General features: G+C 39.4%; 1 protein-coding gene and 1 non-coding gene across 3 annotated transcripts in view; one reads left to right on the top strand and one right to left on the bottom strand.

Annotated features, from left to right (window-relative positions):
* Window positions 1–16,549, bottom strand: part of CPAP (centrosome assembly and centriole elongation protein) — a 48,483-nt gene that overhangs the window by 16,727 nt on the left and 15,207 nt on the right. For both annotated transcript variants that reach the window (XM_036097135.2, XM_036097136.2), the window contains 4 exons: window positions 14,835–16,464; window positions 11,733–11,865; window positions 7,383–7,548; window positions 715–957 (listed from right to left, as the gene is read on the bottom strand). In XM_036097135.2, the coding sequence (XP_035953028.2) occupies window positions 715–957; window positions 7,383–7,548; window positions 11,733–11,865; window positions 14,835–16,464 (2,172 nt within the window). The remainder of the gene's footprint in view (window positions 1–714; window positions 958–7,382; window positions 7,549–11,732; window positions 11,866–14,834; window positions 16,465–16,549) is intronic.
* On the top strand, window positions 11,622–11,766 carry LOC118538898 (U4 spliceosomal RNA). Its single transcript, XR_004918829.1, has one exon. It is a non-coding gene; the product is annotated as a U4 spliceosomal RNA (small nuclear RNA).

The raw sequence follows: 16,549 nt of genomic DNA, 5'->3' as shown, positions 1-16,549 counted from the left end.
TGCGGGCCATTATTCAAATATCACTTTTTTAGTAAGGCTTTCCTTGGCCACCCTGTCTAAAACAGCAACACCCCCCACCTCAACAGTTATCATCCCCCTTCCCTGCTTTTTCTCCTTGGTTCTTGTCACTATGTCACACACCATATATTTATTTTATTATCTATCTTATTTATAAACCTCCCACCACTAGAATATAAATTCCAAGAGGGCAAGGAAGTTCATCTATTTTGTTAATTGTCTTATTCCCACTACCCAAAATCAGCGTCTGGCACATCATAATTGTGAATATAGATGAATGAAAGACCAATTATTTGATTCAAAAGGATCATATGCATGTGACTTGCTGCAAAAAAATTTCACTTGGCCTGTTTTAACTAAGATTATCTGCCTACTGTACTATAATTCTTTTAAAAGAATTCTAAAAATGAATTTGAAAACTGCACAGCAATGCTCAAAAGAATTTTTCAATTGTGTTAAAAAATACATAAAACTCACCTTCGTAACCACTGTTAAGCGTACAGGTCAGTGGCATGAGGCACATCCAGTACTCTTTTCCTCTTGCAAAACTGAAACTCTGTCCCCATTAAAGAGCAACTTCCCATTCCCACCCCTCCCCCCAGCCCTGGCAACTACCCTCTACTTTTCGGCTCTATAAATTTGAGCGCTCAGATATTTAACATCTCCCTGACTTGACAAAACCGGCTCCAAACCTACCACGGGCCCATCTTTTTTTGCGGCAGGCACACAGGGACCAGTCCTGAGGCTGTTCCCAGTAGCTTCTGCTTTCTTCCAGGCGTCTAGTCGAAATCTTTCCATCACTTTTATTTCTTCCCTGAGGTCTGTGTTCTCTCTGACCAACATTTCTATCTGGCTTCTAAGACGGCCATGTGTACTTGACCATTTTGCTTCCTTTCTTTTCAAATCTTCCTGTAAATCTGCTATCTGCTGTTTCAAAGCCTCTCAAAAAAACACAAAAAACAAAAAAACAACCTAGGATTAAAACAATGCAATAGAAGAAAAGAGACACACGAACAAAACAGAAGTACTGCCCTAGCATAGACAGCAGAAAAGGGAAGGCTTGGTCAATCACATTTCAAAAATACCAAGTTCTTCATGAAAGGGACTGGGGTTCAGGTTAGAGACTCACCTTATACCATCAACAAAACTGATTCCAGAAGGAGGCAGGCACCACTTAGGAGTTCACTGCAATAACACTGTCATGAGGTAATAAAGGTCTACACTAAGCTATTGAAATAGAAAGAAAGATAAATTGGGGATTATCGGATAAAGAAAAAACTAATAGGAATTTATGACTAACTGAAGGAAGAGTTAAGGTAAAGGATGATTAAAAGACTCAAAGTCAAACCATCAGTCCTGAAAACAGATTCTACTTGGAATTCATGAGAAGAAACTGGTTTTAAGAAAATGATTTGTTTCAGATGCACTAAATGACAAATGTGAAGAAACTCCTGGAAATATCTAGAAGCAATTTGCAATTATACAAACAAAAATCAAGATTAATGTCAGAACTAAGGAAAAATTAGTCACCTACATGGCTTATGTGGGTGCAAGATACAGGGAGTGCCTGAGAGCTGAGGAAGGAGCATGGGTGGAAGCAAGACCTCATTGCTCACCACCTGAGAACTTTACCTGATATGAGCCTAAGGGAAGTGAGGAGCCCTAAGCAGCTCATTAGTACACATGTAAAACTTGACGTCTATCCATTTTCATGTAAGCCTCATGACTGCCAAAAAAGCAACCACGTTACAGAAAGAGACTAGGGCTGGAAGGACCTCCCTTGGGGGGTGGTCACATCACAGGGAGCATGGACTCTGGGTTTGGGTGAGATCAAGGCTCAAATCCCAGTTCTGTGTCTTAAAAGCTCTTCAAAGAAGGTATTAACCTCCCTAAACATCAGCCTCCCTATTTATAAAATTGTGGAGTATAACCAATAAATGAGCAATTTCTAGCTGGTAAGCATTATCATCATGTGGGCAAAGAGACTTATTAATATTAAAATGGTAACACATAAGTCTAAATAGGTTAAGAATTCAAAAGCAGGGCGCCTGGGTGGCTCAGTCGTTAAGCGTCTGCCTTCGGCTCAGGTCATGATCCCGGGGTCCCGGGATCGAGTCCCGCATCGGGCTCCCTGCTCAGCGGGGAGCCTGCTTCTCCCTCTCCCACTCCCCCTGCTTGTGTTCCTGCTCTCGCTATCTCTCTCTCTGTCAAATAAATAAAAAAATCTTTAAAAAAAAAAAAAAAAGAATTCAAAAGCAAATAAGCCAAACAGAGAAAGACAAATACTGTATGGTATCACTTATATGGGGAATCTTAGAGAAAAAAAGAAAAAAGCCAACTTTATAGAAACAACAGAATGGTGGTTGCCAGGGGCTGGGGGAAAGGGAAATGGGGAGATGAAGGTCAAAGGATACAAGCCCGCAGTTATAAGACGAATAAGTTCTGAGGAGCAGCGTACAACATGGTGACTACAGTAATAATACGGTGGTGTACACTGAGAGCAGATGTTGTTGCTGAGAGCAGATGTTGCTGAGAGCAGATTCTTAAGCATTCTCAGCACACACACCCACACAAAGAGTTAACTATGTAAGGTGATGGATGTGTTACCATCTTGATCTTGCTATGTATATAAAATCATTACACTGTACATTTTAAATATACATGCTTATATTTTTCAATTATTCCTCAATAAGGTTAAAAAATAATTCAACAGCAATTAATATTTATAAAATACCTACTATCAGGTACTGTTCTGGGTCCCTGGAATACAAAGAACAAAACAAAGATTGCAAGGAGACTTGTGTTGAAGGGGACAGGACCTAGGGAAGAAAAGGCAAGGCAGGCAGAAGAAAGCAGTATTGCGGGGAAGGGAGCATATGCAGGGAAGGGAAGCTGCAGTATTCAATATGGCAGGTCTCACTGAACAGAGACCTGAAGGAGGCTCAGAGTGAGCCACGTGGCTGTTCAGGGGAAGAGCATTCCCAGAAGCACCAGTAAATACACCAGGGAGGAGGGTGCCTGGGCACAGTTGCAGAACAGCAAGCAGGCCAGTGAGCTGGGGCAGAATGAATGACACAGAGGGAAAAAGGTGAAAGAACACCAGATTATATAGGAATTTGAGGCCCATTGTAAGGACTGGGGCTTTTATTATAAGAAAAAAGTGGAGCCATTAAAGGGCCATGGGCAGAGAAGGGACGAGACCTGGCATCTTTCCAGAAGAATCACTGGCTGCTACATGGTAAACAACCCATGGAAAAGACAGGGCGGGAGCAGAGCTGTGGCCAGCCAGTCCTTTAACTCAGAGATGGCAACTCAAGTCTGGGTACATTTTCTGACAGAAGAGCAAGCAGTGTGAGAGAAAGAGAAGAGAACACTCCTAGGTTTCTGGCCTGAGCACGTGGAAGGTCAGGGATGCTGCCACCCGAGATGGACAAGGCTGGGGAAGGGAAGTGCAGAAGTTCATTTGGAGACACGTGGAGGTGAACTATCCAGTAGCTGGTCAGGTAGACCAGACCAGCACATCGAGCAGGTCCAGGCCAGGATTTAAATGTGGAAGTCTTTAGCATATGAATCCTAACTGAAGGCATGAAACTAGAGATCCTCCTCCCTGCTGGGTGGTCTCCACCATTAAGTTAAAGACGAGGAAAAAGCAAAAGGGGACGAGGCAAGGCACCAGCCAGGTATGGGGGAAACCCAGAGCACCAGGTCTCCTGCGTATCAAACGAATGAAAGCTCTGATGAGCAGTCGTGTGCTGCTGGCAGCCAAGTCACAGGAGGACTGTGAGCTCCCCATCAGGGAGAGGCTGGGGACCAAAACAGGGGCAGTTTCACTGCAGTGGTGTGGACGGAAGCATGTGGAGAGAGAACAGGAGCTGAGATGGGAGACGGTGAAACAGACAACACTTTCAAGGAGTTTTGCTACAAAGAAACAAAGAAACAGCCGTTGTGACTGAGGAGTATGCGGGCAAGAGAGATTTTAAGAAGAGCAAGTGTGTACACTGATGACAAGGTTCAGTTGAGTGGAAAATGGATGGTGTTAGAGAAACAAGAAATGCTGGAGCAGGGCTGTAGGTAGTGAACGGGTGAGACCTGGTATATAAGCAGGGCTTCCCATAAGCATGGACAGTTCATCTAAGCAACAGACAGAGGCAGAACACATGGGCTCAGACACCAAGGCAAGACCAAGAGTAGGATCAGTGGGAAGTTCTCAGCCATGTAGAAAGCAGGGTCTTCAGGGAGTAGGGAAGTTTGAGAAGGGGGTGGGGGGCAGAGTATGGAATGGAAGAGTAGGAGAGAAGGGAAAATAGAAACAATATAGGCCCACTCATAGTTCGTGCTCATGACTTTAAAATGAGCTTGTTTCCCATTAAATTTTTCTTCCAGCTAAACTAAGTGTTACAGGCACAAAGATGAAGTAGGCAGGAAATGCTAGGCTTATAGTCTTGCCAACAAAATATCATGACTTGAGAAAGGGAGTAAAGAATACGCTTATAGAAATGATTAGAGTGACTGACTCTGGGGTTTAAGGACATAAGAGGGTGGGGAAAACCAATGAATTGGAAGGTCCTAAGGGGACCGAAAGATTAGAGTAATAAAGGGAGTGAAAAAATATTAATATGCTTGGTCACAAAGGGCTAGAAAATAGGATTTAAAAAATAACAGCTAGAATGAATATGTGTGAAGAAGAGGAAGAGAAAGGGTCAGGATAAAAAAGATATGCAGAAGATAAAGTCAAAAGAAATTACTGAAGAAACAGATACACAGGTTGGTAACTCAGCAGAGATCTGACTGAACATCAGTGTGTAAATGGTCAATGAAAACTCACTGCATGAAAATTAGAATAAAGTTACATGATTAAGATAAAAGAATCAGCGTGAACTCACGACTTCAGAAAGACATCACCCTTCCCCAGCGGTGCCACTCCAACAGGCACCAACAGCAAGGACACCACTGCTGCTGACGCCAGTCGGCTCCCTAGTAGGGCTCCTTGGACAATGGCTGATTTCAGATGTGGGACAGGTTGAAGAAAAACAAAAGCAAAAAACCAGGTGATCTGAAATAACCAGTTGTTAGAGAAAGCAGGGACAATTTCAAACATCTAAGGGCAATGGCAAAGCTGAAGGACAAGGAAGCTCCCACCGGCCAAATTGGGGCCACTTGTTTATCAAAAAGGAAATTTTGTAATTAATTAGAGTAACTTGAATCTGTAAAAGGCTATAAATCAATAATGATGAATGTAAATTCCAGGAGGACAGAAATATCTTCTTCATCAACAATTCCCCAGTGCTCATCATAAAGGGTTCTCAAATCAATGTGTTGAAGGAATGAACACCCGAAAGAAAAGAGTTAATATTTTTAAAAATAACTATAATATAAAAGAAGATTGAATATACCATCTCTGTTCTTTTAACAATTTAATAAGAAGAGTAGCAATAAATACAGGTTTGTTTTCTATTAAGTATATATCTGTTTTTGAAGTAGTATTTGCATAGTGTAAGAAAAAGAGAAAGTGTAACAAAAACAAAGAAATAATGAGTACCCACTGTCACACACAATAATCAAGTCTGAAAGGGGTCTAATGCTTAAGTCAACACTATCAAAGTAGAAAGAGCATTCAGGAATGAGTTCCAAAACTATGAAAAAGATTCTTAATGTCTAACATACTAGATTCAATAAACTGAGCATTAACCAAAACATAACATCACATGTTTCTTCCCACAAAAATAAACAGAATTAAAGACCCTAACTGACATGGCACGTGGTAACTTAAGCTTTAGGTATGCAGATGAGCTTGCTCAAAGAGGGTATACTACACAAGAGGGGAGAAAACAGAGGCTGGGACTCAATCTTACTAGTATTTACTTTTTTTTTTTTAAGTAGGCTCCACACCCTGTATGGAGCCCAATGCAGGGCTTGAACTCACAACCCTGAGATCAAGACCTGAGCTGAGATCAAGAGTTTGATGCTTAACCAACTGAGCCACCCAGGAACCCCAAAAATACTAGTATCTGAAATATGGAATTTTGCATTTTATGCCATAAGCAATGGAGAGCCATTTAAAATTTTCCGTTTGATAAATTGAAGTTTTACTTGTTTTGGTTCTTTTTTCTTTTTAAGATTTTATTTATTTATTTGAGAGAGAGAGTGAGCGAGAGAGAGCAGGAGCAAGGGGAAGGGGCAGAGGCAGAGGGAGAAGCAGGTTCCGCAATGAGTAGGGGGCCCGACGCGGGGCTCAATCCTGGGACTCCAGGATCATGACCTGAGCCGAAGGCAGTTGTTTAACCAACTGAGCCACCCAGGCGCCCCTGAAGTATTACTTGTAATGAAGTTCAGTATGTCCGTGTTTTCTTTATACTTAGTTCTTTGTGTCCTCTCTTAGAAATCTTTGCATATGCCAATGTCACAAATATATTCACCTATGTTTTTTTCTAGAAAGTTTACAGTTTTAACTAGAAATGCATTAGTTATTTTTATTTATTTTAAAGACTTATTTTTATTTTAGAGAGAGAGTGAAAGAGAGCATGGGGGGAGAGGGGCAGAGGGAAACGGAGAGAGAAACTGGAGCAGACTCCATGCAAAGTGCGGAGCCTGACGTGGGACTCAATCTCAGGACCCGAGCCAAACCAAGAGTCAGGACGCTTAACTGACTAAGCCACCCAGGTGCCCCTGCAGTGGTTATTTTTAACTACTACATTCCTCTGATTCTGTCCATTCTAACTTTGAAATAAATAGGACTGATTATTTGGCCTATCAGTTGATAAGTTTTAAAATTAAACACCCTGTTAGTACAGGGGCCTTAAATCTGTATAAATGACTAGAAGTAACAGTATTTGGTGTAAGGGGTGTCAATCAGATCAACACAACATGATGCTGGTGAATTTCCAACTCTTGGCTTATTAATTCATCCATGGCATTACTGTACTCTTTTTTTTTTTTTCTTTTTGGAAGCCTTAGTAAGAAAAGAACTGATATATTCTACTCTTTAAAACTCAGACTACAAAAAATGTTCCTCATGCAGTCTCAGATTACTTATTGAGTCAATGGATGATTAATAAATTGATACCCAGGGGCCCCTGGGTGGCTCAGCTGGTTAAGCATCTGCTTCTGGATTTCAGCTCAGATCACGTTCTCAGGGTCCTGAAATCGAGCCCCATGTTGGGCTCCACACTCAGCAGGGAGTCTGCTTAAGGAATTTCTTCCTCTCCCTCTGCCCTTTCCTTGCTCTCAAAAAAATAAATTTTTTTTTAAAATGTTTAAAAAAATTGACACCCCATTTCTCTTTGACACATCATATAACTCTGAGATTCTTACAAAATTGTCATCCTTACTAACTTACATAAGTATAACATAATGAACTGGCATACCTGTATTTCTTCACGTTCTTTTTTATCTGGAAAAGTTCTTGCAACTGCAGTATACTTTTCAAAAACTTTGCGTTCCTTTTGTAGCTTCCTCATTTCCTCCTTTTTAAACTCTTCTATTCGAGCCAATTCTTTTGCTTTCTGTTGTTCAAAGTCTGTAATTTCTTTCCTAAAATGACCAAACCATGTTATCATTTAAAGGGACCATCTTAATGGACTAATCCACATGTGGTACAAAATGGAACATCAGTGACAGCCTGGAATGGAGGAGCTGCTGGTCTTGGTGAATCCATCTTCAATCCATAGTACTGAAATAAACTGTCAGTTAACTCTATAAAGCATTCCTCCAACAAATAGTCATTGAGCACCTACTATGAATCAAGCACTACCCTGGGTACTGGAGAAACCACAGTGAAAAAAATAAACATCCTTACTTTCTTGGAGCTTCTCAATCTAATGGAAGAGACAGACAATAACAAGATAAAATATATGGCCCATTAGAAGGAGAAAAATAATGCAAGGAATGAGGGTAGGAAATATCAGGGAGGTTGAAATTATGGATGGGGTCATCTTGCTGAGATAATATTTTAAGTAAAACCTGAAGGAACTGAGAGAAGAGCCATAAGAATATCTGGACAAAACAGCTCAGAAAGAGGGAGCACCACATGCAAAAGCCCTGAGGTAGGAATATGCCTGATGTGATCAAAGATCAGCTAGGAGGCCAGGGTGGATAAAACAGAGTGAGCATGAGACAGAAAAGTAGGAAAAACCATCAAAAAAACAAATACAAAAAACACCACACAAACAAAAGAGAGGGACAAATGAATTAGGGTCTTATAGACCAGTGTCAGGACTTTGGTGTCTTAACTTAGGAGAATGTTGATCAGGGAGAGTGACATATCAAAATGGTGGAACAGGAGATCCCCAGCTCACATCTCCCTACACAAATAAAAAGCTGAAAGCCATACACAGATAAAAGTACTTTTGTGGGAGCTCTACCATCCAGGTAGGAGGTTGAGAAACCCCAAGCCCATCTGCCAAAGGACCCAGGAGGAGCCATACCCATCTGTGTCCCTGGTAACAGGCCCACAGACCTCAGTCATGACTACGAAATCTGAAACAGTCCTGTAACCTGGCGCTAGCCCTGCTGTATCCCTGGGTGAGCAGGGACCCAGCAGGAGGACACCAAGGGGCCAGCAGGAGGATGCTCAAAAACCTGGCAGGAGCCACACCCATTCTCACCCCTCGTAACAGATCTACTGTCTGCACACTCAACAGTGGACCTGGAAGCAGCCCCATGACTAGCTCCAGCACTGCTGGACTGTGGTCCTACAAGCAGTCCTGTTCAACTGGGGATCTAGTAGGAACCACATCCACCATACCCCTGTGAAGAGACCCACCAATTATGGACTCCAGTGTGGACCCAGCAGTAGCCACACTACAATCCCATTCAACTGTGATCCTAGAATCAGGCCATCAGTCCAGGGATCCGCTTGGAAAAGGTCTTTACCTGCCAAAACTGGTCTGTAAAGACAGAGTTTTCTACCCTTTCAAATGAAAAAATGTCAACACAAGGCTACACAAGAATCAGGCAAACGTGACACCACCAAAGGAAACTAATAAAGCTCCAGCGACCAAGCCCAAAGAAATGCAGATCTAAGAATTGCCTGACAATCAAAATAACTGTTGTTTTTTTTTTTTAAGATTTTATTTATTTATTTGACAGAGAGAGACACAGCAAAAGAGCGAACACAAGCAGGGGGAGCAGGAGAGGGAGAAGCAGGCTTCCCGCGGAGCAGAGAGCCCGATGCAGGGGCTCGATCCCAGGACCCCAGGATCATGACCTGAGCCGAAGGCAGACGCTTAATGACTGAGCCACCCAGGCGCCCCTCAAAATAACTGTTTTAAAGCAGCTCAGCAAACTACAAGAGAACACAGATAAACAACAAAATCAGGAAAATAATACATGAAAAAAAAAAACAAGAAGTTCAACAAAGAGATAGAAATCATTTTTTAAAAGCACCAACAATTACTTAAAAAAACTAAATAAATAAAACTTAAAAGGGGCGGGGGGGCACCTGGCTGGCTCAGTCGGTGGAGCATGTGACTCCTGATCTCAGGTTTCATGAGTTTGAGCCCCATGTGGGATGTAGAGATTACTTAAAAATAAATAAAACTTGAAAACCAGAAATTCTGGAGCTGAAGAATACAATGAATGGAGTGAAAAAATACAATAAAGAGCTTCAACAACAGACTTAAGCATAAGAAAGAATCTGTGGACTCAAAGGTAATTTGAGGTTAGTCAGAGAAAAAAAAAGAAAAAGAATGAACAAGAGTGAAGAAAGCCATGAGATCCATGGGACACTACAAAAGAACCAATACATTCATTATGGAAGTCTCAGAAGGAAAAAACAAAATCAACAAACCCCTACTAGACCTAAGAAAGAGAGAAAACTCAAAATCATAAATGAAAGAAGACACATTACAATAGATGCCCCAGAAATAAAAAGGATCATATTATGAGCAATTATATCGCCAAAACTGGATAATCTAGAAGAAACAGATAAATTCCTAGAAATATACAACCTACCAAAACTGAATCTAGAAGAAATAGAAAGCCTGAACAGACCAATAATAAGGAAACTGAATCAGTAATTAAAAGCCTCTCAAGAAAGAATAGTTCAGGACCAGATGGCTTCACAGGTAAATTCCAGCAAACACTCAAAAAATAATTAATACCCATCTTGCCTAAACTCTTCCAAAAAAGAGAAGGAATACTCCCAAACTCATTTTATGAGGGTAGTCACTTGGACACCAAAGCCAGACAATGACACAAGAAAACCATAGGGCAATCCCTGATGAACACATATGTAAAAATCCTCAATAAATACTAGCAAACCAAATCCAACAGCACATTAAAAGGATTTACACCATGACCTACTGGGATTCATCCCTGGAAGAGAAGGATGGCTCAACAAATCAAATCAATCAATGTGATGTAAACTGGTACAGCCACTCAGGATCAGTATGGTGGTTCCTCAAAAAATTAAGTATAGAATTGCCATTTGATCCAGCAATTCCACCCCTAGGTATATACCCAAAAGAACTAAAAGAAGAGACCTGAACAGATATTTACAAACCAATGTTAATAGCATTATCCACAAAAACCAAAAGGTAGAAACAACCCCAATGTCCAGCTGTAAGCCAAGAAATGTCAAGGACTGACAGCAACCACTATAAGATAGGATAGAAAGCATAGCTCTGCTGATGCCTTGACTTCAGACTTCTAGCCTCCAGAACCATGACGAAGTAAATTCCTGTTGTTTTAAGCCACTTAGTTTGTGTGTACAGTTGATCCTTGAACAACAGGGGTTTGAACTGCATGGATCCACTTATATACAAATTTTTACAGTACAGTACTGTAAATGTATTTTCTCTTCCTTATGACTTTCTTAACATTTTTTCTCTACCTTACTTTATTATAAGAATTACCTATCTTACACATGTAACAAACCATGTGTTAATCAACTGTTTGTTATCGGTAAGACTTGCAGGCAACAGTACACTATTAGTAGTTAAGTTTTTAGGGAGTCAAGAATTATATGTGGCTTTTTGGCTGTATAGGGGGATGGAGCCCCTACCCCCCACATTGTTCAGGATCAACTGTACTTTGTTACAGTAGCCCTAGAAAATTAATGCACTGGCCAAGGTAGCACTTGAATTCACAGCTTCAAAATGCTTTTCAAAATTCAATTTATGATCTCCTCACTAAGAGAATTCCCTTTTTAACACATTTCTGACTATAATGGGTCATTTTAATTAAAAAATTTTGTGGTTAAGATATCAAAAAAAAAAAAGATTTCACTTCCTTTTCCTTTATCTTGTTGGACTGACAAAAATTACTTCAAATATTTTATATATAATCTTTTTTTGCCTCATATGCATTTATATTTTAACCAACTAACATATAATACAACTAAAATATACACACACAAAAACAAGTAAGGAACATTTATAATGTGATGTGTTGTGAAAGAATTTCCCCATTCAGTTAATTAACACTCCCATCTCCTCACATTTACCTTTTTTTTTTTTTTTGGCGAGAACATTTAAGTTCTACATTCTTAGCAAATTTCAATTATACAAATACACTGTTATCAATTATCATTACCATGTTATACATTAGATCCTCAGATCTTATTCATCTTATAGTATAATCTTGAAGATAAAACTGAATCACTAAGCTTTGCGCAGTGGCAGTATCATAGCCAATGAGGTTTATCCGAGGCACGATTATTGCTAATTGAAAACTGAATCACTATATTTTTTCCCAACTTACAGATACTAACTTACCTAAGTTTTTCCAAGGCATTTTCCCGTTCAATGCGAAGTTTAGTTAAAGATGTGTTCTCAGCTTTAAATTTTTCTATTTCTGTTTCCAATTCAATAACTTTCTCTCTCAAAACCTGAGATCGAGCACTGTCACCTATAAAATAGGTCATAATATTGAACTTCACAAAAGGCCTTCAGCAGCAAAAAACATTAGCTAGCTATTAACACTAAGAGCCAAAAATACTGTAAACATTGGTACTATTAAAATGTTTCTAAGAACAACAAAAATTATATTTGGCCTAACTTTCCAGATGAAACCAATCTAAATTTAAGAAAGACATTATTCTACCTCAAGAGTATCAGTCTGATAATGAATTAACATTACATATAAAAAGAAATTCAAATACTTTTTTTAAAAACTAATACATACATTTTTTGTCTTTTTGATAACAGCCAATATTGAAAGAACTTTGTAGGGTAACAGATGGTAACTAGATTTATCATGGGATCATTTTGTAATGTATAAAAATACTGAATCACTATGATATACACCTGAAACTAATAGGATGTTGTACATCAATTATACTCCAATTATACTTCAATTTAAGTATATACATATAGGGATGCCTGGGTGGCTCAGTTGGTTAAACAACTGACTCTTGGTTTCGGCTCAGGTCATGATCTTAGGTTCATGAGAGCCATGTGTTGGGCTCCATGCTCAGCAGGGAGTCTGCTTCTCCCCCTCTCCTGTCTATCCTGCCCTCCAAGCTCACGTGCTCATGCTCTCTCTCTCTCAAATAAATAAATAGGGGCTCCTGGGTGGCTCAGTCAGCTGAGTAGCTGACTCTTGATTTCTGCTCAGGTCATAATCTTGGGATCCTGGGATCAAGCCCCACGTCAGGCCCCCCACTCAGCGAGGAGTCTGCTCAAGGATTCTCCCTCTCTCTCTGCCCCTCCCCCCCACTTGCACATGCTCGCATGCTCTCTCTAAAATAAATAAATCTTTAAAAATAAATAAATCTTTTAAAAATGAATGAATATATACACATATATAAATAGCTTAAGAACATGAATAAGTAATATATACACATATATAAAGACATCTAAAGCACTAATCAACACCAAAATCAAAATTTATGCCCACTAGTCACAGAAATATAAATTGACTTTTTCCATACCAAATTTGCTATTTAAAAGAGTAAAATAGCCAATGTTTCTGTCCTTCCATTACCCTTCTGAAAAACTGATTTTTGCATAAAAATATGCATTGCAGTGTTATTTCTAATAGTGAAAAATAATTTAAGTATCCAACATTAAGGAAATTACTGAATAAAATAATGCTGCATTCATACAATGTTCTGCAACCATTTTTAAAATACACAAAGAAGGGCACCTGGGTGGCTCAGTCAGTTAAGCATCTGCCTTTGGCTTAGGTTATGATCCCAGGGTCCTGGGATCGAGTCCCACTTCCGGCTCCCTGCTCAGCAGGAAGCCTGCTTCTCCCTCTGCCTCTCCCTCCACTGGTATGTGCTCTCTCTCTCTCTCGCTCTCAAATAAATAAATAAAATCTTTTTAAAAAATACACAAAGAGTTTTAAAGATACGGCCAATGTGTATTATACACTTGGTCAAAAAAGATAAGATAAGCTTTTTATTAGTGGTTCGGTGATCTCTAACTGTGGTCTCCTTGGGCCAAGCAATTTCTTTAAAGGAAAAGTTAGCATTATGTATGTGGGGTGCCAGGACCACTGCCACATGAAAGCAAGTATGATTTTTATTTTTAATATTATTTTATTTGTGTCTGTACATATTCATGTATAAATTTTATGAAACCCAGGCATAGTGCTTATTTTTAATAAAATTCACAACTGACTTAAAAAAAAAAAAAGATAAGGTAAGCTTTAACAAATAACTGTACTATATTAAAAATACATAGGAAAAATGACTGGAAGGAAATATCCCAAAATGGTATCACACCTACCTTTGGATAGTTTAGTTATAAACATTTTTCAGTCTATACTTTTTAAGCTTCCAAACTTTCTGCAAAAAGTACTACTTTTAAAGTCAGAGTATTTTTTAAATAGTTTAAGTTATAATTTATATTTTAAAGCACCTATGCTTTGCTAGGCATTCAGAGTTTATAATATATAATAGAAAGGAGTTTTTCAATATGAATTTTAAGAGCCCATCACATTAACTGAGTACTATATAGCCATTAAATGGAATAGGCAGATGTGTATGTGGAAAAGAACAATCTTCAAAATTTATTATAAACAAGGTGAAGAGGGTGCACCTGAGTGGCTCAGTTGGTTAAGTGGCTGCCTTCAGCTCAGGTCATGATCTCAGGGTCCTGGGATCGAGCACGGGCTGCGGGCTCTGTGCTCAGCGGGGAGTCTGCTTCTCCCTCACCCTCTGCCCTTCCCTCCCTTCTTCCCCCGCACCTGCTCATGTGTGCTCTCTCTCAAGTAAATGAAATGAATAAAATCTTTAAAAAAAAAAAAAACAAGGTGAAGAATGGTATACAAAAAACATGTTTTCATTTGTGTAGAAAGAAGATGATATACCCACTCACCCATATGCTTTCATATGTACAGAATCTTTTTAGAATACACAAATGAAATGGGAATGTAGGTTCCTCTAGGAAAGGGAACTAGGCGCACAGGTCCAGGGAAGAAAGGAAACTTCAGTTTTACTGTATTTCTTCTTGGTCCTATTTAGCAAGTTATTGCATGAGGTAGTAAAAAAATTAAGTAAAAACATAGTCATTTTAAAAAGTACACACACGAAGGGGTTCACCTCACAGTGACACAAACCATAAATTTGGGTACTCTCTGGTTACAAAAGTGTTATCTCACTTTATAATAAATTAATTAATTTTAAAGCCTTGAGAATAAGGCATAAGCTTAAATTTGAAAAATCTGAAATCACAATGCATCCAAATCTTTTATACTAGTGGCTATTATTTAGGCCCACAAAATAAATCAAATTTTAACAAATCACCTAATTAGACTTCTACTGAGCAACTAGAAAAGTTAAGATTTTAAGCATTCTGACAGCAGACTAATACAGTAAATGTGAAATTTATAACATTCTGATACCTATTTATTTTATAATGCTGACTTACCAAGTGGTTGGTCTTGACTTGGGTTTAACTTGGGTTCATTTCCCAAGTGTGAATCTGGTTTTGGTTTCAGTTTCAAAGCAGGAAAGAATTTCATCATGAGATCCGATGTAGGAGGAGGGCTTGTGCTCCTACTGGGTTTGCTCAAGTCTTCTCCCTTCTTAACCGGTGCAACCTTCCTCTTGATCGTTTTGTCCGATACACATATTTCACTCTTAGGGTAGGCTGTTTGAGGAGTCCCATAAAAGGCCTCATTCCCAAGAACAGCATCATGTTTAAATGAATTCTCTTCAAGGTCAGTCCAAGTTCTTTCATCATCAAAGTCAATTTTACTCATGCTTACGGATGAGGGTCTTCTTGAGGACTCAGAAACTTTGTTTTTCAAGCTTTCTATAATGACGGACTCATCGCTACTGTAATCTTTATCAGACAGATCTAAATCAGCATCTCTCCTTTTATCTTCTTCTTGAGTCCCAGTGTCCGTAAAAGGCCCCTTACCATCACAGACTTGTGGACTGTCCTCTCTGCTGCTGAAACCCCTCTCTTTATCCTCAGTTGATGGTTTTATGGTAACATCAAGTTGCTCCTCAGAGTCAGTGCTACTGTCACTGTCTGTGACACCTTCCTCATCACTTACATTCCACCGAGTCTGATTTTCAGAAGTGCTCATTTGGAACGCTTTCCTACTGACTTTACACAACTGTTCCCTATATCCTTCAGGCGAGGAGACTGAATCAGGTTGGTTGGGTGCGACCTCACACTCACCCTCATGTTCAGGTTCAGTACAGTCTGGAGCCTCACTGTGGTTAGACTGGGTAACAGGATCCAGGGTCACCATCTCCGGCTGCACAGCTTTGACAGGGGTGGAAGACAGCCGGTGACCTTTGCAGATCCGCTGGTCCCTCTCTAAGATCTTTAGTACAAATGAGGAATTACTGGAAAATGATATTTCATCAGCAGCTTGTTCCAAAAACAAAAATTCATCTAACTCCAAATTTTCCTTTTCCTTTTCTCGTTCCCAAGTCTCTAACTTTTTCTGAAGAGAAATGTCAAGAGAAGATTCTGACTTTTTTAAGGTCTCATTTTTTGGGCTATTCGAAGACATGCAGCTGACCAGTCCTGCCGAAAGAGGAAGTCTATCTTTACCCTGTGTCTTATTCCAGACTTTGCAACCAGTATCACAAGGTTTTGCACACTCGGGTACATTATCTCTATTATTAGACTCAACTTTTTTTTCTAATTTGATCTGTTCTCTAAACTGCCCATCACATTTCTTCCCTCCAGGTATTTTCAATCCTGATGGAGGAAGACTTTTCCTGTTACTACTCTTAAGCACTTTTGGCTTCTGACTGAGTGTGACAAAACCACTCTTGGCTCTACCTTTATTGTTCTTTTTAACAGGAGGGTTATCTGTACACAGTTCTTTATTTATAAGAGCAGTTTTCCGCTGGAATTGTTGTCTATCCATTTTAAACACAGGTTGGTCCTCTAAAATGCTCTGATTAGTCACTAGTTTACTTTCTCTCCCTTTCTGAGACTTAGATTTAGCATTAGTAAATCTAGCTAAACCTTCTCCTCGTTTCAAGAATGGTTGTTTTGGTTTTGCTTTGATTAGGAACGATCCTTCTGCTTCCTAAAATAGAGAACAATATTTGAATTAATTCTGGTATATCCAAGTTATCTCAAAGTTATTTTTAAAGCAAATTATAAACAAATCT

This window comes from Halichoerus grypus, chromosome 4, assembly GCF_964656455.1.
Source record: "Halichoerus grypus chromosome 4, mHalGry1.hap1.1, whole genome shotgun sequence".
Taxonomy (NCBI): Eukaryota; Metazoa; Chordata; class Mammalia; order Carnivora; family Phocidae; genus Halichoerus; species Halichoerus grypus.
This window is presented reverse-complemented; position numbering and strand designations above follow the sequence as displayed.